The 22,852-nt window shown below is 36.3% G+C and overlaps 1 protein-coding gene across 2 annotated transcripts; it reads right to left on the reverse strand.

Annotated features, from left to right (window-relative positions):
- Window positions 1-7,529: 7,529 nt before the first annotated feature.
- LOC140166321 (gonad-stimulating substance-like) lies at window positions 7,530-20,972 on the reverse strand. Of its 2 annotated transcripts, XM_072189752.1 has the most exons (4): window positions 20,727-20,972; window positions 19,377-19,417; window positions 9,201-9,390; window positions 7,530-8,497 (listed from the first exon to the last, which is right to left on the reverse strand). In XM_072189752.1, exons 3-4 carry the CDS (start codon window positions 9,382-9,384, stop codon window positions 8,346-8,348), a joined length of 336 nt encoding a protein of 111 aa, XP_072045853.1. In that variant the 5' UTR covers window positions 9,385-9,390; window positions 19,377-19,417; window positions 20,727-20,972; the 3' UTR covers window positions 7,530-8,345. The 2 variants fall into 2 exon arrangements, with proteins under 2 accessions (XP_072045853.1, XP_072045852.1); XM_072189751.1 differs by lacking the exon at window positions 19,377-19,417.
- Between the last annotated feature and the right edge of the window lie 1,880 nt (window positions 20,973-22,852).

The raw sequence follows: 22,852 nt of genomic DNA on the forward strand, positions 1-22,852 counted from the left end.
TATATTATGTCATAATTGGAGTTGATCCCTTAAAATAAAAGTGGATTGTTTTCTGGGTATTTCACCTTAATGTCATGATCCCTTAAATCTAGTTGCAGGTATGTGCACTGAAGCTTGTAATCTAGATGTGGTGTGTGTATGTAGTGGTCAGACCTGGATCCTAGGTCAGTCCATTTCTTTTGTGGACAATTCTTTAGGTATTGTCAATATTCAGATTTTTTTGTGTGTCATGTAAATTAGTCTTTGGCTTGTGGATGCATGTTCACAGAAATTCTGGGCATTCAATTTTAACATCCGATTGAGATAAGATCTGCTGCCCGTTTCACTGAGGAAAGTGAAATGTTGTTTTATTCAGCATGATGAATATTTCTCTTTACTAACATCGTATGGCTAAAAAGGCTTTACCAGTTTGCGATGCTTCATACAGAAAGATATACCAGGTCTTATGGAAGCTAGAATCAGCAATAGAAGCTATTTTGTGCCTTGTGTTTGAGTCGGGTTTGGCGAAGTTTAAAATGGTCGTCGTGGTTGAAGCTGACACTTTAACTTTTCCAACTTTGTGAGAACCATGCTGGTTTAAGACATTGTTCGTGTAAGTAGAATAATATTGTTTGTAAATTATAATGGATTTAATGATGAATTAGTTATTTAAAGAAAGCTTTGCTTGTGATAGTTAAATTATTGTTTGGCGGGAAAATCAAATTTAGATTTTCATAGTGTGATAAATTTTGTATTCGGCATAAAGTTCCAAATTGAACATAGTTGAATTGGTGTTCAACATATCATGTAATTTTGTGTCGAGATTGACAATTTAAATCATCCTGCTGTAGAGACATAAACTTCAGGAATTTAAAACATATCTTGTGGAATTAGCCTTGTGTGAATGTTGTAAAGAAGTTCCATATCTTTCATTAATCAAAGAAAGAAGTCAGTAGTAAATTCTGTGGCTCATTTGGAAATATGAAAGTCTTCCAGATAGAATATTGTGTGAAGTTTATCATATGAACTTGAAAACAAATCCTAGTCACGGATTCATTAATTGTATTTATACAGCCGTACATGGGTGTGTATACTCTACTCTTGGACTTGGACGTTGGGAACTGTTGTTTTCGTCGACATTCTGCATTCCATGTAATTAACCGTTGGTTGAACTAGGCGTGGCTACGTGTGTGGCATCATTGAGAATGGATTCAACGCACTGTATAACTGCCAACATTGTGATGGAACTCTAGTCATGTAACGACGTTTAAAACGTATCCTTTCCAAGTGCACTTGGTATATTTTTTTTATCGCGAATGATTAAATTGAGTATACTCATTAATTAGTTTCATCTGACTAGTCATAATATATTTAACCGTTATTGCCATTGTGATATTTATTTATTTTTCATACGTATAAGAGAACTTTTTTTGAAGTATTTATTATAATCCTTTTGTTGCGTGACATTATTTCGTCTCTTTGTTGTTCACATTATTTGCTGCGTGGCTTAGCTTAGCGTCGGTTGGGAATTTCAGTCCAATCCTGACATATTATGTAATTATTTCTACCACTTCGAATACCCCATTGTTTAAAACGACCTATCATAACTGGTCCATGGTTCAACTCAGAGGATGATTTAAGGAAGCCCCATCATGCACTGCAAACGTGTTATCACTAGAGTTTCAACTGCCACTTTATTTTACCATGCCCGTCAATGCAATGTGCGAGCAGTGGTGTCATGTTTACTCACACAGCTGTGCTAACCGTAAGTCAACACAATGGCGTGGTGGGAAGTGCTTAAATCATCCTCTGGGTTCAACTCTATTTCAGTCACTTTTGTAACACTTAGACAAAACTTTTTTAAGACTAGCGGTTTTAAGCGGTTTTAAGACTAGGTTACATAATTGGCTATATCTTCACTAGTATAATTACGATTTTATTGGAACAAAGCTTATCTGGTGGCTAAAGAAATTATTTTGACAGACATATAAATATCAAACCAAAAAATAAGCGGCATACTTGTGTTATTCTATTTTCAAAATTGTACAAATTTTATTATTACACATTGTAGTAATCTGCTGCAAATAAACCTAGCATGGTTTGGGAATTTCATCAGCACTTTAGCATGTTTAGTTGGGCGAGATATTCCTCTCTCATTAGATGCTGCTGTGTTTTTGTCCAATACTCCTTTGGGTACAATTGGAATTATTAAATCAATGCAATTTATTTTAAAGTGCTTCTCATATGCAGTGAACTGCGAAAAAACATAACATTGACGCTAAATATATTTTAATTTCATGATCTTTAACACCAGGTGAACATGTACCTTCCTACAAAGATGGCCGAAGCTAAACATGTTGTGACTAAAGATTTAACGGAATGTGGCATTTGTTTGTTGACGATTGAAGAACCTAAAGCTCTTCCTTGTTTGCATTCCTATTGTCTTAAATGTCTGTCTCAATTGGCTAAAGGAAAGAAAGATAAAGTCAGATGTCCTATTTGTAGCCAAGACTTCCCTATTCCACCAGAAGGAGTCAAAGGATTCATTACCAACTTTGTCATCAACATGCTAAAAGACCGACGAGAAATGGAGGATGTCATGTTCAAGCTGTGGAGCAACTGACAGCAAAGCTGAAGCCTATTGTACTGATTGTGAAGGGTTTGTTTGTGAGGATTGTGGTGCCATCTATAGAAAGATTCTTGTCTTCCAAGATCACAAAACCATTCCATACATTTATCTTCAGTCAGGCAAAGTAGACATTACGAATGTGATCAAAAACCAATGCTACAAAAACACAAGGGTTATGTTCTACGATTATACAGCACAACTTCATCAGGCCATAACCTTGAAAACTTAGAAAACGCAACAAAGGAACAGAGATCTGAAGTGAAACAGCACATGACGGATTGCAGTAAAGTAATCGATATTGTAGAAGGTTCCCAGAAGAGCACTGAGCAAGTTCAACATAATTGAATACATGAATACAAAAGCCACCTAAGTCCATGCGAAGTTATTTTGAGAGAAAAACCCGTGTATCATTTTAATTCCTTCAGTTAGATTTACCTGGTCAATATGGTAAGTTTTACGTGCAAATGAGTGGATTAACCTGTATTAGGTATGACGATTAGCATTTCAGGGACTTCGTGGAGTTCATTTTAAATTTTGGACTTTGAATCATATAAAAGACAACAATGTTAGAATGAGATTACCACTAGTAAGATAATACAAAATAAAGCACACAGGTATGTATAATGTTGATAAGCATTCTGCCATGTAATATAAACCACACACTTTCCTTTATTAAACCCATTTTTTGTTCAAAAGTCATTCTCTAGCAATGAATGTGTTACACGTGGACTTTTATACATACTGGATTTCAATCGATGTGTTACAAGACTCAAATCATGGAATTGGGTGATTCTTTCATACATGCTATTTTTCACATGCCCAATAGACACAGAGGATGAATTTGAGTTGTTCTTTCATGCATATGACAGGCCTATGTATAGCAACAATTTCCCATGCTTAACTCAATTTGGCCAAAGTATGGACTTAGGTGGCTTTTGTATTCATATATTCAATTTATAGAAGAGTTTAGAAAATTACACAGAAAGAAAAAGACCAAGTGGCAGAATTGTCCCAAGCTGCAGCTGTGACCAAGAGACATATTGAGGCACAGACAGAAAGTCTTCAGAAGCAACAGATTCGTCTACAAACAGCACTACAGACATGACTGGTGGCAACAGAGTTGACACAAACTGAATCCTTTCAAAGATAATCTCAGTCAATAATGAAGCCAGGGACTGCTGATGAAAACCTTGGAAAGATGACATGCACAGCCAATCCCTTAATTTTATCTCCTGCACTAAGTGTGGGATCCTTGTTGATTAATAACAATAAAGGTAAGACACCAACATCACCAGTGGTCAAGGGAAAAGAAACATTTACAATTTATAGTTACAGTAAATCGTCTCTGCCAGAAGTTACAGTATGGACCAGGGGTTGCAGTGACACCAAGAAGTGATTGCAACCGACCGTGGATCAGCATCCCATGTAGGCTACAAGCTATGGTGTTCAGTCCATCCGGTAATTTCAAATACAGCTTGGAAGCTTGGACACCAAACAAGGTCTGGACAAACATAGAGACCATGGAATGTGGTAGTCAGCTCCGATGGAAAAACATCACACACTGGGTTTCCCATATAAATGTTTATGACCAAAATGGAACCTGTAAGTATCGATTCCCAACCAAGTCTCCCAGTAATGTATCATCTGATGCACAGGATACAGAGCTTTGTGGTCTAGCATTGGATAACCAGGGACGTCTACTAATTGGTGAGATCAAGCAAATGTACATTTAAGCATAGATTGGATGGATCACATGTCAGTAGTATCACAGTAACCATATCACCTAGTTTCAGTTATTTCATTTAATTAATTATTTCATTTTTATTACTTTCATTTCGTACATCGGGTTTCATTCGTATTTAGAAGAGTAACAAATTAATAGCAAATGTAAATTAATGTTAACTTTTTCTTCGTTTTATTTGTTTTAAACCGTTTTTCAAATTAAATAGCATAGTCATCAATAATCATACTAATCGTATTTTGTATCGTGATATTTTATTTCAAAAATCAAACAAACAACAAAAACAAAATAGAGAGCGAAGCAAAGAGCATCAATACGTACTACTCGAACTTGTTTTGTGTCAAAGTTTGTACACTTATAATAAACTAAGAGAACAAAGTGCGAGTTGAAAGTATATACCGTAAAACCTCGTCTACAAGCATATATAGTGCTTCTGATGAAAGCTAAATTAATCCAGGTGCCATTATGGAGTTTGAGCAAATAAATGACAGATACAAGCAATATACGAACAAGTATTATTACAAAACCAATCTTTTGTATTGGCTTATTTACGCTAGTTTCCTATGAACTTAGCTTTCATCAAAAACACTATTATATGCTTGTAGACGAGGTTTTACGGTAGTTTTTCTCATATCATAATAATCATATGCTTTAAACTAATATATAGCCGAAAGGTTGTCACGTACCAACGAAATTGATGACATTTTATATTAAATGAAATAAAAAGCGAAACAACTTATTATTATTATGTTATATACGCAACTTTTAAACGTAATCAATAAAATATACATATTATTATATACATTATAGAAACATATTGTTAAAGTTAGCACTTCGATCCGAAATAAATTGTATACATGGTGCATTTTGTGATCAACAGCCTCATCCCCCCAAAAGAAATGTCTGCAAGACTCTTGCAGATTAATTTGTATTGTAAAAATATCACCAAATTTGAATTACGTTCAACACATAATCATACACAAGTAACTTGCAACGCAAAATCGGAATCAACTGAAATTTTGGGAATCCGTGGATATCTACTGAAAAGTATCATAAAAAGAGGACGCTACTAGTAGGATCACGAAATACTCCTTTAAGAAAGTAGGCTCATGTTTATAAATATATACCCTTCCTTTCTTGTTACCTCTACACTAAGCATACTAATATTTCATACAACTCAAGTTATTTTAACACAGCTTTGCTTCTTTCATTCAAATGTGGATGTGATATAGTTCGACGAGCACCGTTTAATATTTACGCCGGGGCGTGGGACTTTGTGGACTCCCATTCCCCCTCATGGTTCAAGTGAGAAATCCAGATTTCCCCCTCAAGACCATCAAAACAGTTCGGATGCGCCCCCTTGTCCCTTATAACAAGCATTCTCCGTAGCAACAACAGGTTTCTTAGCAGTGCTTAGAGAGCTTGCGCTTTCCAAACGTACGTATCTTACGTAAGTGCATCTTTTCAAAATCACTCTCATGTGACGGGATTTTGAATAGAAGCACGGGCGTGTGATACGTACGTTTGGAAATCGCAAGCTCTCTCTTATGTCGAAAGAACGGAATGTTTTGTTGCGGATTAAATAGAGGAAAAACAGTTCCACTGTTCACTAGACCGTTTCCATTGTACACTGATTTATGATGTGTAAACTTTTTGTGAAAGCAAATTTATTGATAAGAGCCGTATGCGTCTATGTACTATATACACTAACGGGATAATAAATAGTCAGGATGACAAAGGAAATTGTCCAGTTTTAGCATGCTTTAACGTCTTTGAATTTGATGGGTTCTCTTCTCAAGACAACCAATTAAAAAAAATGTTTACTGGCCTGTGATCGGCATTGGTCAATACGGATTGTCAAAGTTCATACAAAAGTCAAAACTCAAATCCCGGGACTCAAATTTGCTCAAATGATGTTGAAAACAAGTGATACCTATCTGCAAGATCTGTGACGTGCTGGTTTGGAGTTATAAACAGAAAGGTCACATTATTTTAGGACTCCTCAAAGCCTGCTTTCTACCAAAATGGTCTCAAATTTTCAACCACGTTTGAGCAATTTTCTTCTGAGTGGATAGTATCAGCTTCTGATGTTCTGATGACGTCACTTATTGACGGCCCTGAATGACCTGATCATTAAGATGGCTTAGATGAAAAAACGCATTCGTCACCAATCTTTTAATTATTGTTTGTGAAAGTTTAAGTTTAAGGATTTTTTTCACTGCAATTCTTCTATGAACCCTGTAGTAAACTTCTTTTCTACTGTCTAAAACTAAGTGATAAACGAATGGAAAAAGTAATAAAACGAAATAACGATGACAAATCAACGAAATACACACTCTCTTGCCTGATTTACTATTTATTTTCTCACACACATTATTTTCTCATGTTACTAAAAGCATAACTATTATATCGGCGTTTCTGAATATACACAGGGGATAAGGGCAAGTGGCTCTGTTGATTTTCTCAAAATCACGGTCATCTGCTTGTCCGAGTTGTCATCATTTTAATTAATCAATGTTTCGTATATTGATAACACTGTATAACTCGAAATATGTCTGGAAAAATGTATAATTTTGCCTCTGCACTGATTAATGCAATTTTTATCAACCTGTCTGCGAAAAAAAGTATTAGCAAATGTAACCATGTATATTGTTTTTTTATTTTATTTGAAATGCCTTTTTATTTCGTTCATTCCAGAGATTTATTGATAAAACCGATTACATTAAGAATTACATTATTTTAATTAAAATTAGTGGGTATACCTGGTATTAATCACCTTCACCCTTGCTTATTATTTAACGTTAATTGATTCTTTCAACTAAAATTAATTGTTCTCGAGAATACCATATGTGACCGTACAGCAAATGAGCCGTAAATGTCCTCAATTGTATTCTGAGTTACAGTGTAAAATGGGCATGAACGTCATATTCATAGTATTTCAATTTGGTGCTACGTGTATCTCATTAAATGACTACATGTAGCACCAAATTTACCTATGAATACGACCTTATGCCCATTTTACACTGTAACTCAGAATACAATTGAGGACATTTACGGCTCATTCGTGCTGTACTCACATATACGTAGCCGATTTCCAAACGTACTTATCGTATACGCCGGTCTATCTATTCAAAATCACTCTCATGTGACGGGATTTTGAATAGATATACGTACGTTTGGAAATCGCAACCTCGCTCTTACATCCATAACTGTGACTTATATACATATAGCGAATGTATTGTTACAGTCCAAAGAATCCGCAAATCATCTAAAAATCAAGTTTATATTGATGCAGATATTTAATCACACTGACTTGATTTAAAGGAGGATGGTTTGATTTCCGACTTGTTTGAATGACCTTTGACCCCCACACCCCTCCTGTGACGTTTCCTGCCAAAATCCAAATAAAACATATTCTAACCATACTATATTTACAGAATCAATGAGCAAAATATTAATTATGCGTTTCTCACTGATACTTAAGTATCCATTCTGATATTAAAACTGGACCGTAAGTGGGCATGAGGTAGTGCTCGGACCATTCTTCTTCAATCAAAAGTGTGCTTCAGTTCTTAAACCATCTTCCGGACCACTGGTCTCTGGAACGTGCTCTGTACATATTCGATCCATTAGTCTTCTTTATCAACATCGCCTTACGCCATGTTTGTCTGACGAAAAAAGTGTGAAAATGGCCGCCATTTTGTATTGAACTAATTGTTGTTTGGCGTATAAAAATACGTACAACTTCACGTAAAGTTACCAACCGCGTAAGGCAGCTGCGTATTAAACATTTCGATGATAGCAGAGTCGACAATCCCGTGAAGACTGAACATGTAGGGTGTGACCATATGAGCAACATCAAGAAAACAGTGACATAGTGCATTAAACGAAACGGTTATGACAAGACAGCTAACAGACTCAAATCCGATAGTTTGCATAAAAAATGTTCATAGTTATAACCAAAATAGTCCGTGTTTATATGATAATAAATCGTCGTTAACAAACCAGTGAAAGTTCTGTATCTGTGCAGCCATGATTACAACAGTATGTTGCCATGCCCACACCAGCAGGTTGTCTTTTGTCCATAGAGATATCAGAGTCAGATTCAAGTACAGCATTCCAAAATTCAGGATCGGAGAAACGTTTCACTAAAGTTGTGGAAAATAAAAAATAATGTATAAAATGGTGAGTTTTTAAATATTAGGATGAATAACTTATGTTAGGGATCAAATCAAAAGTCGACCGTCGGTAAACCGCCGGTTCCGGTTCCGGGCCCGGAACCGAGATTAGATTTGAACCCTATAGGTAATCAGACAATACAATTATCATTACAATTACATTGTCTTGTTTGGAGCAACTTTACAAAAGGTAACCCAATCCAAATCGAGAACATAACCCAAAAGTCTAACCCCAATCGTGAATGCTTAGGTTGGCGATCTTACGAAAGTGCAAAGATTATTGTAACAAAAGTATGTATCAGTATTATAGGGGCAAGAAATCCATTTACTTCACTGAAATTTCAGTGATTCAAGACAAGTGGTTATGTTAAGAAATGAGGTACATTCTAGCGATACCTCTTTTCTTATCATAAACAACGTACCGCGTGTCTTGAGTCTGAAATTCCAGTGTAGTAATTGTTACCAGTATGTTATTTTGTTTTTGTGAAAAATGCAAAAATACTCACAAATTTATCAATGAGTGTAGTACCACCTTAACTTTGCGTAGTAGGATAATTTTACGGACATGAAGGACCAATCAAAATAAAGTATTGCAAACAATGGAGGGTGTGGGAGGTTCTTCCATCGGAGCATAGCAAGGCGGTCTGACCCAATTTCTATCCATGAGGCTTACCTCTCGATGCTGTGTAAAGTCTTTCCCATAATGGTGCCGTTCTCTTTACTTGTCTCGCACATGTTTCCATAACTGCCCGTGAAAAAGCCAATCCACAATATTTAGCTGAGTCTGCGGAGGAGGTAGCACCTAGAATGAGGAGTGTTCCTAATGTGAGGGCAATGAATTTGTGTAGAGTGGCCATGTTTTTCTGCACAAGGGAATAGAGACAAAAATGTATATTAGCTGTGGGTGATTGGTGCAATACTCCATAAAAAGTGATAAATGATTTGTGTCAAACAGGACCAAGTAATATTCCCTGCGGTACCCCTCCAACCTGTATACCACAATATATGTATTACATTTTGGTCATTGTATAGCATAATAGCAACCGTTCTAAACGTTTGGTCTTATATCCAACCATGGAGCCTGGAGGAATATTGTGTACATTAACAAAAACGTACAATGTAATTCTTCCGTACCATTTATTCTTGTTATTAGGCCACATCGTCCTAGCCAAGTGCAAGTCCCATTTTGCTGCACCATTGAGTGCAGTCTATTAAGTGTATCTTACTTACTTGCTTACTTACTTACTTACTGACTAACCATTTGGTCTTAAAGGGGCATTTCGTTGTCCACAGCCTCATCCCGCCACATTTCCCCAAAAAGGTTGAGATTTTTACACCACTGGATACCTCTGGCTACATAATGTTTATGTACCAAATATTTCTTGCAGATTAATTCGTTTAGCAAAAATATCGTTAAATTTTAATTTCGTTCTGGTGCACCAGAACGAAATTACTAACACATTGTCTATGGAGCAGTGTAATACACATAATCATGCATAACTCGCAAACGCAAAATCGGAATCAACAGAAATTTTGGAAATAAGCTTTTTTCGTGGATACCTACTGAAAAATGTCATAAAAAGAGGATGCTAGGATCACGAAATACTCCTTTAAATGGACATATCTCAAAATACCACGAAGGTAATGTATGACCTCCAGAATGGTGTCAAATGAAAGAAAAAGGTAAGGAATAAAATAAAAATATTTCCACCCAGGAGTGACACTCCTCATAAGACCGGCCTTTTGGTCATAAATTTACATATCTCGAGATGCCACAAAGCGAGTTGCTCGGACAAGAACGGACAAGAACGATTTTCAGGGTAATTATATATAATTATATCTGTGCTACTGACAGATATGTCTAAATTGAAAAAATGAAAACAGTTTAACAAAGTACCTAAACATTCATTCTTGTCCGATCAACTCGTTAAGGGACGCACCATTAGATTCTCAGGGGGGGGCATGGGAGTTTGGGTCAGGCAGAATTTTTTTTTTTCGCCGCCGAAGGCGGCGGAATTTTGTTTTTTTTCGCCTCCAAGAGCACCGAAGAGCAAGAGCGGCGAAGTTATTTTTTTTCAATTTTAATGTACATTTTAATACAAAGTTGGGTGGGTGAAATTTTTTTTTACTCATCAGTGAGGCAAAATTATTTTTTTTGTTTCTTACTAGTGGGCAAAAATTTTTTTTTTTTTTCTCACTAGTGGGCAAAGTTTTTTTTTTCTTCAAAAATCTCCCATGCCCTCCCTGAAATCTAATGGTGCGCCCCTAATAGGCACATTATGCTTATTAACGAATTTTTACTGTAAGCTAATTGACCAGGTGCACGATGCCTGATTAGTACCTTTTAGTATTGCCACGTCGATCAATTGATCTCTGGCGGGCTATCCGTCACTATGACGCCTCTGACCAAAAGAAAAACGTGTAAATTGAGACAAAACTTCTGCATATTTCATTGTATGAATATATACAAGTTAAACAGGTAGCATGTGATTAAAATGTTTGCAATTTCAATCAATCAGGTTTTTTTATTATTTTTTTTATTACTTCTTGCACCTGTTTTATGGAATCGCGTAAATAAGGATGGCCACCGATTCATTAGAGGTAGTAGTAATAGTACATAGTTACAGACGGTGTCATTGCATTATTGATGAAGTTTAGTTATTGATGAAGTTTAGATATGTCTTATTATCAGCCCACGTTCATTTCTTTGAGTTTGAAAATCTCGGGGTGTTTCTTTCCGTTTTGTGCAACCAACGTGGTCACTTGGAGCCATGTTAAGCCTTTTCAAATTGATTTAATTGGGAAACACCTTTATTTTGCCCGTGTGCTGGAGTATATATCTCAGCGAGAAAACCATTTCCAAATTTTATGTAGATATTCGGGGTAGATATAAAACGTAGCTGACTTTGCTCTTGAGAATTTATGTGTTTTAGGTTTTTTTTTTGTCTTTATGTGTTTTAGGTTTTTTACGCCTTTCAATTTTTTTAATAATGACTAGAAAAATTCAAATCTTATTTGGTACATTTATTTGAGTATTTGGTGAAATATAAAACACCAGAGCTGAAAGTACTGCCATGTGAAACCAGCCGATAATTCGAAATCGGTCGATTAACATTACGATGCGCCACCAGCGGTTGTTAGGGAGAGGCAGTACGCAGTGCATCATGGGAAAATGCCCGGGCACCTTATTGTTAATTTTGCACCTTCAAACATACAAACCATCTTAAAAGTACTATAGTAGGAAACTTTTTTTCGCGAAGGCACCATGTCAACAATGTCTAGAAAAGTTGCTTTTTGCCTTGTAAAAGTACGTAATTTTTGCCATTTTCTGGTATTCCTTTTTTCCGATCGGCACCAGATAAATCGCCTTCCTTTTACGCGCTATTAACCAATCAAGGATCGTAATTGACAGTGACGTCAGACGCGATAAAGTCTTTTTTTTAATCTCTATCTTTCATTGTTAATATGGTGGTCGTACAATTACATGGAGCCGTTTGACGGTTTATTTGTGCGTTACATGACAGGAAAAAATCTGGCGGGACGCTGATAGGGAAAATCTGGAGGGGTAGACCGCCCCTCGTTAGGTGAGGTTTTCAGGGTTATTTCTTGGGCGGTTTTTATTCCGTGTTTATGGAAAGAAATCTGCATTGAATGGTACAATAACCTGAGATCATAATCGTCATTTCAAGTTAATGTAATATTGCATTGGGATGTAGCAGTACAGTATAATGGTCCACAACCACTTGAAACTGGTGCACACCGACATCCACTTGAAACTGGTGGATACCAATTAATCTCTTTGTTGAAGACTTTAAATGCTGGTTTTATACTTTCATGCCGCTTGCCGCTGAGCGGCATGACGCATGAGCAGTGCAGCCAAATGGACACAATCAAGGCTTATCATTGGCTGATACATCAAGCGGCAAGCGGCATGCAAGTATGACAGAGGTATAAATCTGTGGTGACAAAATTCCGCTTTGAGCGAGTCCTATCTTACAAACCTAAGTAAGAACAAAGTTTGACCATAAGCAGGACAGGTGTTATTACAATTAATTATTGTGACCATCACTATAATGAAAGAGGCGTAAACAGATCAGCAGTATCGGACAAGTTGTCATACAAATCACTCAAATCACCTCAATTTCCTTTGCTTATTCACTTAACTAGAACGCGACAGTAACCAGCTGCTTTATATAAGTGTTTATAAACAAATCATCATAGACACTTTTTGTCACCTATTTTGTGCGTATTTTGAATTTGTTTCAGAAGGTGGGGGCAAGCAGACGCAAAACCAGTAGCAACCCTCGTCGTTCCGAGAAGGGCAATGATCATTTAAAACTTCGTCTAGGTTGCAGAGGAAAGGTGGTTTGAAGAAGGTTGATTCCCGTTCCGGGGCAGTCTCTTTCGTCTACCAGCAACTCCCGTGGTATTACGCCTGTGGCACTGAGGTAAAGTACCGGAACACAGCAATCACGTATCTGGGATCTCTGGCTCACCTGACGTTTGAAATCATTAATAGGCCTCAGCATGGCGTAAGGTACTTGATCATTTTGAGTGGGAGTATTATTGATTTTAATACAAATTTCACAAGGATCCATTGATTTACTTTGGGCCTAAAAGGGTTAGGTAGCGTGGCTAATGGCATGTCATACGCAAGTCAGTATGGAAATCACTGTAGTGCAGATTACGTTTTTGCACGCGTACGTGTGACGTCAACATTTCGTTACTTACGTGGCCAATAATGCATTATATTGACGTCATATGAGCGCATTTAAGAAAGAAAGAAAGACAGAAAGAAAATTAAATAAATAAATAAATAAATAAATAAATAAATAAATAAATAAATAAATAAATAAATAAATAAATAAATGAATGAATGAATGAATGAATGAATGAATGAATGAATGAATGAATGAATGAATGAATGAATGAATGAATGAATGAATGAAAGAAAGAAATGAAAGAAAGTGTTTTAAGTGTGTGGAGATCCGTAACCTGGAAAATCAACGCTTTGCTGCTTTCTTTTGCCATTCGCGTGTTCATGTATGAGCATAGAGTTAGTTATTTTAACAATTGGGATCTTCATCGATCCAGAACAAAAGGTACACAAAAGGGTACAATATTGTCAACACTGTGGTTAAAGCGCCAAATTGCGCCAGGTCAGCTTATAACATAAGAAAGTTTACCACGGTTTTAAATGACTATTTACTATAAGATCCCGGTTTGGATATTGTTTGAAAGTATGTTTTCTTTACGAGTTGATGGAGCAACATACATCAATAGGTATTGGATGGGTTATCAATGTAGTGTTTATCCATAACGTGTAATATTTTAAAACTCAAGGGCACTTGGCGCGGACTGGGAGGTCAATTGTTGATTCGCTTCTTTCACTGCTTGCAAGGCATCGGCAACTCAGCGTGGTCAAACAGATGACAAGTATTTACTGGTGGGACCGCGAAGCAGGTGTCACAGGTGATGGAGCACTGGAGCAACATGGTTATCTTTAATAGTCTGCACGTTTACACGCAACACCGTTTGTATATTGTCAATGATTTGCATAAATCACGTCGTGTTTACCAGGCTTTACACCTGGTTCGGCGTGCTGATGGACAGGAGAACAGTGAACTCGTTTTTGATTTTTTTAAATTTCTTTTTAAAAGCCAACATCATATATCAAGAGATGTATCAAAGGCACTAATTTGTAGTTCACTTTTATTCTGGACTTTTATATTCCAGTCCAGCTGGAAGTGGGATAATACTTATGGCTACCGAATGAACAGACATATCTTAAGAACCAAACATCTTGTTTTATAGACTTACATGTTTATGTTTAAGCTTCGTTTATTTATCCAATAAGGTGGTAACACCACCACTACTGCGGCAATCATAACATTATGCCCTACATGTTAGAAAAATAATTATCAAGCACGAATCACGAATTGTTTTATTTAAAACAAACGCATAATGACCATAAAAAACAGTCGGCCTCAATACGCGATATTCAAAATTCCCGCGCCGAAATGTTCTAAGTGAGTGCAATGACGTGATGGTAATTTGTGCTCAATTGTTGTCAGCCTTCATTGTATTACAGGGACGTCATTGCACTCGACAATTTTGGCGCCCGGGAATTTTGAATATCGCGTGTTGAGTGACGGATGTTTTTAGTCACTATAAAACCACGTGATTGGTACTTGATAATTATTTTTCTTACATGTAAGTCATAATGTTGTGATTGCCGGAGACTTCCTTTAAGGGCTGGGGTATGAACGTTTGGACAGTATTTATTGTGGGACATTAGAGCACATCAGACATATCGAATTGCATTCTGAATACGAAGAATGTCCTTCTGATATCAAATAATTTTGATTTTTTGAAATTCGCAATGTAATACACATTTTATGGTAAATCATTAAAAATTGATATTTGTGTCAGCAACTGTTTGGATATCGACATGTCATTAGACATGTTAGAGTTAGAGAATAAAAGATAGGATTTTGTCTTTTGCCTATCCAATATCGTGTCATAATGTATAGGCTGGCCAATATTTTGAGTAGTGGATGCCGGCGCAGCCGGTATCCACTACGATAAAAATATTGGCCACCCCATCCATTATGACACGATATTGATAGGCAAAAGACAAAAACAATCTTTTATTCTCATTCAGTTTTAATGTAATTTTTGCGAGAAAAACTGACCTTTTCAGAAAAAAAAAAAAGTTCCTTTTGTGAGGACATCCCCGTTGTTTTAAATGAACGAAACCATCACGAACATCTAAGCCGCCGAATCGCGTTCTTAGTTCTCGCACGTGTATTACGTGAACGCGTTATCGCGCGATCATTGAGGAGCAACAAGCGTGCCGCCGTTGCGTGACGGCGCGCGCCCTGACTAATAATCAACTATTGTGAGATATTATACACCAGAAAACCAATCAAATTACGTGAATTCTTTACAAGACGCACCCATTGAATAAGAATAGAGTATCAAATTGAAGTGATTCTGTGTGTAACTTTGATTCATTTTAATGGACAGATTTTCAAGATATGACCATGTGATGAAGAATGAGAAGTTTCTTTTTGATACCAGTTTAGCGTAACCACTCTGTTACTGTTACCTAACTGTGTTAGAGACTGGTCGGTACTTCGATTGATTGCCGCTCTTTTCAAACACGCCAAACCAACAGGTGCGAGCGAGACATACACTTTACAATATTAGTTGTTCACATTCAATAACGTTAACATTTTTCATAAATAAGAAGCAAATCAAAATAAAAACATCTGCAACAAGCAGAAAGTGAAGAATAAACTTTAAGGCGAGATGCAGTGGCGACTATTGGATTACTGGGTCTCGCCCAGACCTATAATGCATGAACGAAACGGGATTATTTACAAATTTGTGATTCCCCTACAGTATACAAAGGTACATACAGCTCTATACTGTAACGCACAGTTGTTGTACATGATGGTGGTGATATTAAACCCGAAAATTCAACAACTGGACGCGGTCGAAATGGCAAGAAAATTACTGAAATCATCCCTATACTGTACGATATATTATTATTCTATTAAGCCCAATAGTTTAGTAACGGGAACGTGAAAGGAAATTTTAACAATAATTTTCTTTGGTGCTTTTTAAGCTTTTTCAATAAAACATGTCAAAATGAAAAGGAAATAGCCAGATATAAGGTAGTTCTAACCTTAAATGACAGTTATTGCATTCCAAGTCATTCAAAATATTATTCACATATCCAGATAACGCCAGGACATAGAGATTCTTCTCAAAACTAACTGCGAATTTATGCTTGGCTTTTAGCACTCTCTCGTATCTAACGAGGATTAAAAATGACTTTGTACACATAAGTGCCTATCTAAGTAGTTTCTAAAACTAACTGCGAATTTATGCGTCGCTTTTAGCACTCTCTCGTTACTCGTAGAGAAAACTGATGTTATTATCTGAATTAAGAATTAAATTTTTCCTAATTATACACCTGCTGACTAGGATTAAAAATGACTTTGTACACATAAGTGCCTATCTAAGTGTTACCATTGTTACCATAGTCTGTCTACACACCCACGCACTTAAATGTATTAGTACCCTATTTAAACAATAATTCATGATTCCATGTTCTTGCTGACAAATTCCAGAGAACTATAAATTGGTACTTTGTATAATAACTATAATATTTTAATTAATGGGCGTCGTTATCAATTTATTATAGTGCAAAGTCAATTTTGCCAGGTCGCTACTCGCGCTCAGCGCATCGCGTAAGGCGCCCCACGGGTTACATATGGACGGTTTATAGTTTGCTATTCGTAGGTATGCGGAAGTAACGACGAATGTTAATAGCCCCAACGTATCCTCTCTTATAATACGATTTATATGCGTTTCCTGCTGATATGGCACCAACGTTATTCCATAAGTAATGACAAATGAATAAAAGCTATTATACAATGTTAAAATAATCGTTACAAGCACATTGAAAAATATTAAAAATATGTCTAATAGAAGGAAGTGGCGATATGACGTCTATAAATGTACAGCTATAAACTAAAATACTACTACTATATACAGGGTGTCAAGAACCGTGCCGTCGAAAAATTTGATATTTGGATATTTGATTGCTTAACACATGACCAAATACTTTATGCATTTGCACAGTAAAAATCTTTCATACACTCACATATTCCGAATATAAATGCATTCGTACTGGTAATAAACAATTCCAAAAGTTTAATTTCAGCATACAGATGAAGATACATGTCAAAATGTGTAAAATGCAGTTTAATTTTTTCGTCAAATGAAACACCAAATTATCCCTGCGGCGGAAATAGTTTCGCCTTCGTGAGTCATGTGATGTTTTCATGTGCTACCTCGTTGGCTGTACAATGGGGTGCTTCGTTCGGTGTCAGAAGGGTCAATCACGGGCGTGCTTGCTCGGAGCCTTCGGTTCCGTTTTGGTTGTTAAGGCCATTCAATGTCGGGTGATCATTGAGAACGGATGCAGAATTATTTTTTATCCCACCCACCACTCCCCTTATGTCATGCTTGATAGCTGATTAAAATTGTTTAAAATAGTTTGACAGTGTGGCATAAAGAGTGAGACAATCACATATAAATGCCTGACAATAAGTCCAAAAATTGATGTGAGGCGTTTCGTTATTTCAGTGTCTGAGGATAATTCAGGGTTGGTGAATTTGTGTGCTGAAATTCGGTTTACATTATTAGTAGCTTATCACAAAGTGCTCTTCGAAAATCATATTTCCTCCAGAATTTATTCTGTTTTCTATTGAATTTTGTCATGTTTAATGGACTGTATCTTCTAAAGTGCCCTTGTGACGTTATGCTCATTTTGTGGGAGCAGGTCGCATACTGTTTGAATTTTGAAAATTGACCGTTTCGTTCTTGAAATAAGAATTGTACGAAAATACTTCATTTCAAATTGTTCCGTGGATTCAAATACTGGAATGGAGTATATATTGCCAAAAAGAAGATGCCAGTTATGCTCACCCCTGTATGTACTAAACAAAGACAAACATGTGAAAATTAAAAGAAGCAGCCAGTGCATTTACCCTTTAGCTCCAATTCATCTGTTTCCAATTATGACATATCTGTCTTTGGTTAGACATACGGGGTGAATATAACTGGTGCCTTAATTCTTTTGCGCACTGTAGTACGAAGCTCTATCCATGAGGCATCTATTGTTTTGTTTGTTGTGTATAAAGATTATGTTTGACTCGATTAATCAGTCAACTTTATTTCAATATCATAATATCAAAATACTAAATCTTAAAACTACAAAACCAATGTGATGCGATGAAACAAAGTCAGTCGGAACTCGGAAATATTGATTTTGAGATTTAGCCAAGCAAAGGAAATATTTCCTTTTGTTTCCAGTGTTGTTTTGGAAACTCTTTAATTGCTCATCTCTTTGGAACTGGTTGTTCAATTTCAATGGGGTTTTCGGCAAAATCCAGCTTTGTAAATGCTTTTTACTATCCTGTAAGAAACTGAAAATTTATTATTGCCGAGTTCCGATTGATTTTGCTTGATCGCATCACAAATATGTAGGGGAGCTGATTGAGAGACACATTTCTATTAGACACATTTAGGGTAGATGACGATAAATAATAGTATGTCTAAAAGGAAGAAGTGCTGACTAATAAAACTCACAGCTGTATACACACAAACTATAAAATACTACTACTATTCTATATAATTATAATGAAAATTGTTGGCTTTTGGCTACTTAGGAAACTATATTGAGATTTAAAACACAGCAATATAAAACACCAATGATGATATACATGTGATGTTATTGAAATCGCATATTATTCCTTTAAGACAGGGGTTTACACACTACTCTTTCAAAAAAAAACCCTCTCGTAACTTGGACACTTGTTATTTTAAACCAGAATTACAACAATAAATAAAGACAATGAATTAGGCTGTTACACACCTTAACTTGCAGAATGAAAGTAACTATAACTAACAATATGTGACGCGATCAAGCAAAATCAGTCGGAACTCGGAAATATTAAATTTTCAGTTTCTTATAGAATAGTAAACAGCCTTTACTAAGCTGAATTTTGCAGAAAACCCCACTGAAATTGAACAACCAGTTTCAAAGATATGAGCAATTAAAGAGTTTCCAAAACAAGAGGAAACAAAAGGAAATATTTCCTTTGTTTGGCTATATCTCAAAATCAATATTTCCGAGTTCCGACTGATTTTGCTTGATCGCATCACATATACAAACAACAAAGAAGCTTCACTGAATTGACAATTTTGACATTTCATACATTTTGGGCGGGCATCACGTGATCATGTTAATAAAACAGATAACACAACTTACATGTTATTTCTGAAGAAAAATCCGTATTAGAAGAAAGATGCCTATCCAAAAATATAAGAATGTCATCATTATGAAAAGGGTGTGAAACATAACTCAAACCAATAATCATGATAATTCTGGCATTTATCATATTATGTAAAAAATTAAGCAATTGTCACAATGGATCCAGAAAAGAGGAACACTGTATAGGCTGAAAACTCGATCCTCGCCACTAGATGCTGTCATAGCTCAGTGGTAGAGCACAGCGACTAGTAATGCCAAGGTCGTTGGTTCGAGTTCTCCTGTCAGCAAAGTAATTTTTTGTGATTTAATGCTACGCTATGATTTGTTCAAATTTCTCTCGTCTATATACACTGGCGAAGTGACGTAATAAATCGGATTAACTACAATAGCTATAGACGAATCCGTTTTCACGCATTTTTACACCTCAATGGCAACCATAGCTGGGTCCTCCCTTAGGTCTATCCTAAAATGAAATGAAATGATGTGGCCTTGGCGGGGATATTAAATTGCATTCCATCACCCGTGTTACACGTAGACCAAAGAATGATGAAAGTTTACAACACAATACAATTCAACATCTGTAAGCGATTTGTAAGCGGATTTAATCTACCCAATTGGGCAGTAACAACACCAGTTTGGTGCAGACGGGACCCAGTAGTGGCTGACTGAATTCTGACCATCACTTTCTTAGTTGGATTCGTCTATAGGTGAAACAATTTTGAATATATCGCGCTGCACTACAAGCAGGTTGAACTCATCACCTGTGTATGTCTGCAATCATAGATTGAATACAATACCGGTCTTTTCAAAGATACTAATCTTACAGCTGCGAATGATATGGTTCAATGCAGAGGTACCGCGTGAATTGCGGTATATTCAAAAATTGTTTTCACCTATTGCTATGGTAGTTAATCCGATTATTGCATAACTTCGCCGGCATATATTTATGCACTCCATTTCGTTAAAAAGTAGGTAAACATAGCATAATAGTAAAATACATAAATTGCAGAAAAAGTATTCTGGCACAAATAAGGTTTACAACTGAGTCTTTAAAAAAGTATAATTACTCAATTCAAAAGAGTGAAAATGTGTTTTTAGGCATCATTCCTTAAGGAGTAAACATTTAGATTTTTTGTGAAAAAAAAAGACAGGAAGTAATGAATAAAAAAGTACCATTTCGATAATTTTTGTAAAATTTTTAAGAGTAAAATTAACCACATTTTTATCCATTTAAAGCTGTGCAATATTTCACTTCTCATCACTCAAATCACCCCCAAAAGAGTATATTTCACTCTGCATCGTTCCGATTTCAATGTACAATGAAAATGATATGATTAAAAAACTTACCCTAAAATGTGTTCGTCCGCACCCTCCGCTTCTGACCGTACGACCCTCACAGTACGGAAACATGCACGCACTCGCTTACGCACAGTTAAGACCAACAAAAAACCTCCCGTATTCACCGGCTAATACCCAATTTAGTTCACTTGGTATCTTCACTTATCTAGATAATATCTCGTTTCTCCAACTGACCAAAAGCACAGAAAGTATTGTTGCCTTGATGGAATCGACGCGTTTGTAAGTTGATTTAACTCGATTTCAACTACATTTTATACGTACTTGCGGAAATGAAAAACACCTGGTCTCTCTGTGTTAGACAGACAAGCGTAAGATAAAGTCATTTGTCTAAAGCTAAAATTTGTCACAAAAAGTCATTAAGATAATGTGAATGCGTGGTTTTGCACAAACGTAAGCTTATCAAATCACGTGAATTTGCAAAGGCACAAAGAATAACAGCTATCAATAATGATCCGGCCAACGATATCATTACAGTAATCGTTTTCTGTTTACAATTAACTACGGAAATTAAGAAAGTATTATTGTGTTGTAAATAAAGGACCAATTTTGACCTTGAGTTTTGATGCTATATGAAATTCAAGGTGCGTAGGGTTTGAGGCGTTTTGCGTGAGATGCATTTATTTGACGTCATTATAATGGCAAGGTTCCGTATTTTGGTGCCTCGCAGTCCCGGGGTGGACGGGAGGTTTTTAACCTGGCTATGATATATCCTGTTAAGAAAAAAGGTAAAATGAAAAGTAGATTATAAAGCCATTGCCAAAAAGGCTTACTGTACAAAGGAGTGATCGTCCGACCGTCAGAATGAATCATGACAATAGTTCTATACTCATCATATATGCCTAACTTTTGCTCAGTCAGAAGAAATTACAAGCCTATTGTTTTGTCTTTGACGCCGCTGAAATACTTTGACCCCCCAAAGGATTGTTCACATAGACCACACTCATGACACTGGGTTGAAGGTTTTAGAAACACGCATCAAAAAATGCCAGCGTATCTTCGTTAAAAAAGAAAATACTATCGCAAAGTCCCAGACCAAAAAACACACAGCTTTACACCTCTGTATTAAGCTGATAAATGCAATAACTTTCGAAACGTTTATATTAAAGGAGGATTTCGTGATCCTAGCATCCTCTTTTTATGACATGTTTCAGTACATATCCACGAAAAAAGCCTATTCCCAAAATTTCAGTTGATTCCGATTTTGCGTTTGCGAGTTATGCATGATTATGTGTATTACACTGCTCCATAGACAATGCGTTGTAATTTCGTTCTGGTGCACCAGAACGAAATTCAAATTTCACGATATCTTAGCTAAACGAATTAATCTGCAAGAGAGATTTTGTACATAAACATTATGTAGCCAGAGGTTTTCAGCGATATAAAAATCTCAACTTTTTTTTGAGAAAAGTGGGGGGATGAGGCTGTGGATCACGAAATGCCCCTTTAATAGATATATTGAAAATGAACTTGGTGGTTGACTAAAGCATTGTTGTTTACAATGTTGTTTCATGAAGGTCAACCAAGTAGCAGCCTGAAGTAGGCTAGGCATTATGTTCTGATGAGTGTTGGTCGGCCTAGCCTACTTAGCTGACCTTCGTGAAACAACGTTGTAAACAACAATGCTTTAGTCAACCACCAAGTTCATTTTAAATATATTCCAGCTCCCTTCTTAGTTGATCACTTTACTGTGGATAGTTTACCTTACTTGAATTTATTTATATTAATAGATACACATTTTAAAGTACTTTGCAAATATGATTTGCAAGTTTGCTCTCGAAATGGTTCCTTAACGTTACCACAAGTTTGAGTCGGTCAAACAACATGACATATACAATTCTTAAATACTTGAGAACGTTCCTGCAATCTTATTGGTTCTTACCCGTGTGATATGACACAATATCACACGGGTCAGCGCGTGTACGTGTGCATCGACGCGATACTCGTACTCGCTATTTGAACCAATTGGAGGCGCATAACAACAACGGGACTGATCGATTTTAAGCCCACGGGTAGTTCCTTGTAAAATGAAGAATTTAATTTGATTAACATTTGTAATATTCATGATATTTTTAAAATTTGAATTGAAGTGTTTAAGAATGAGAATAAAGGTATTG

The sequence above is a fragment of the Amphiura filiformis genome, chromosome 12, assembly GCF_039555335.1.
Source record: "Amphiura filiformis chromosome 12, Afil_fr2py, whole genome shotgun sequence".
NCBI lineage: Eukaryota > Metazoa > Echinodermata > Ophiuroidea > Amphilepidida > Amphiuridae > Amphiura > Amphiura filiformis.

Excerpts from the sequence above, each read along its gene's own strand:
- LOC140166321 (XM_072189751.1), bottom strand. The coding sequence starts at position 20,789 with ATGTTTCCGTACTGTGAGGGTCGTACGGTCAGAAGCGGAGGGTGCGGA. Across the intron at positions 9,391-20,726 it reads GCGGACGAACACATTTTAGG|AAAAACATGGCCACTCTACA; the intron begins GTAAGTTTTTTA and ends TCCCTTGTGCAG. Across the intron at positions 8,498-9,200 it reads ACTTTACACAGCATCGAGAG|TGAAACGTTTCTCCGATCCT; the intron begins GTAAGCCTCATG and ends CCACAACTTTAG.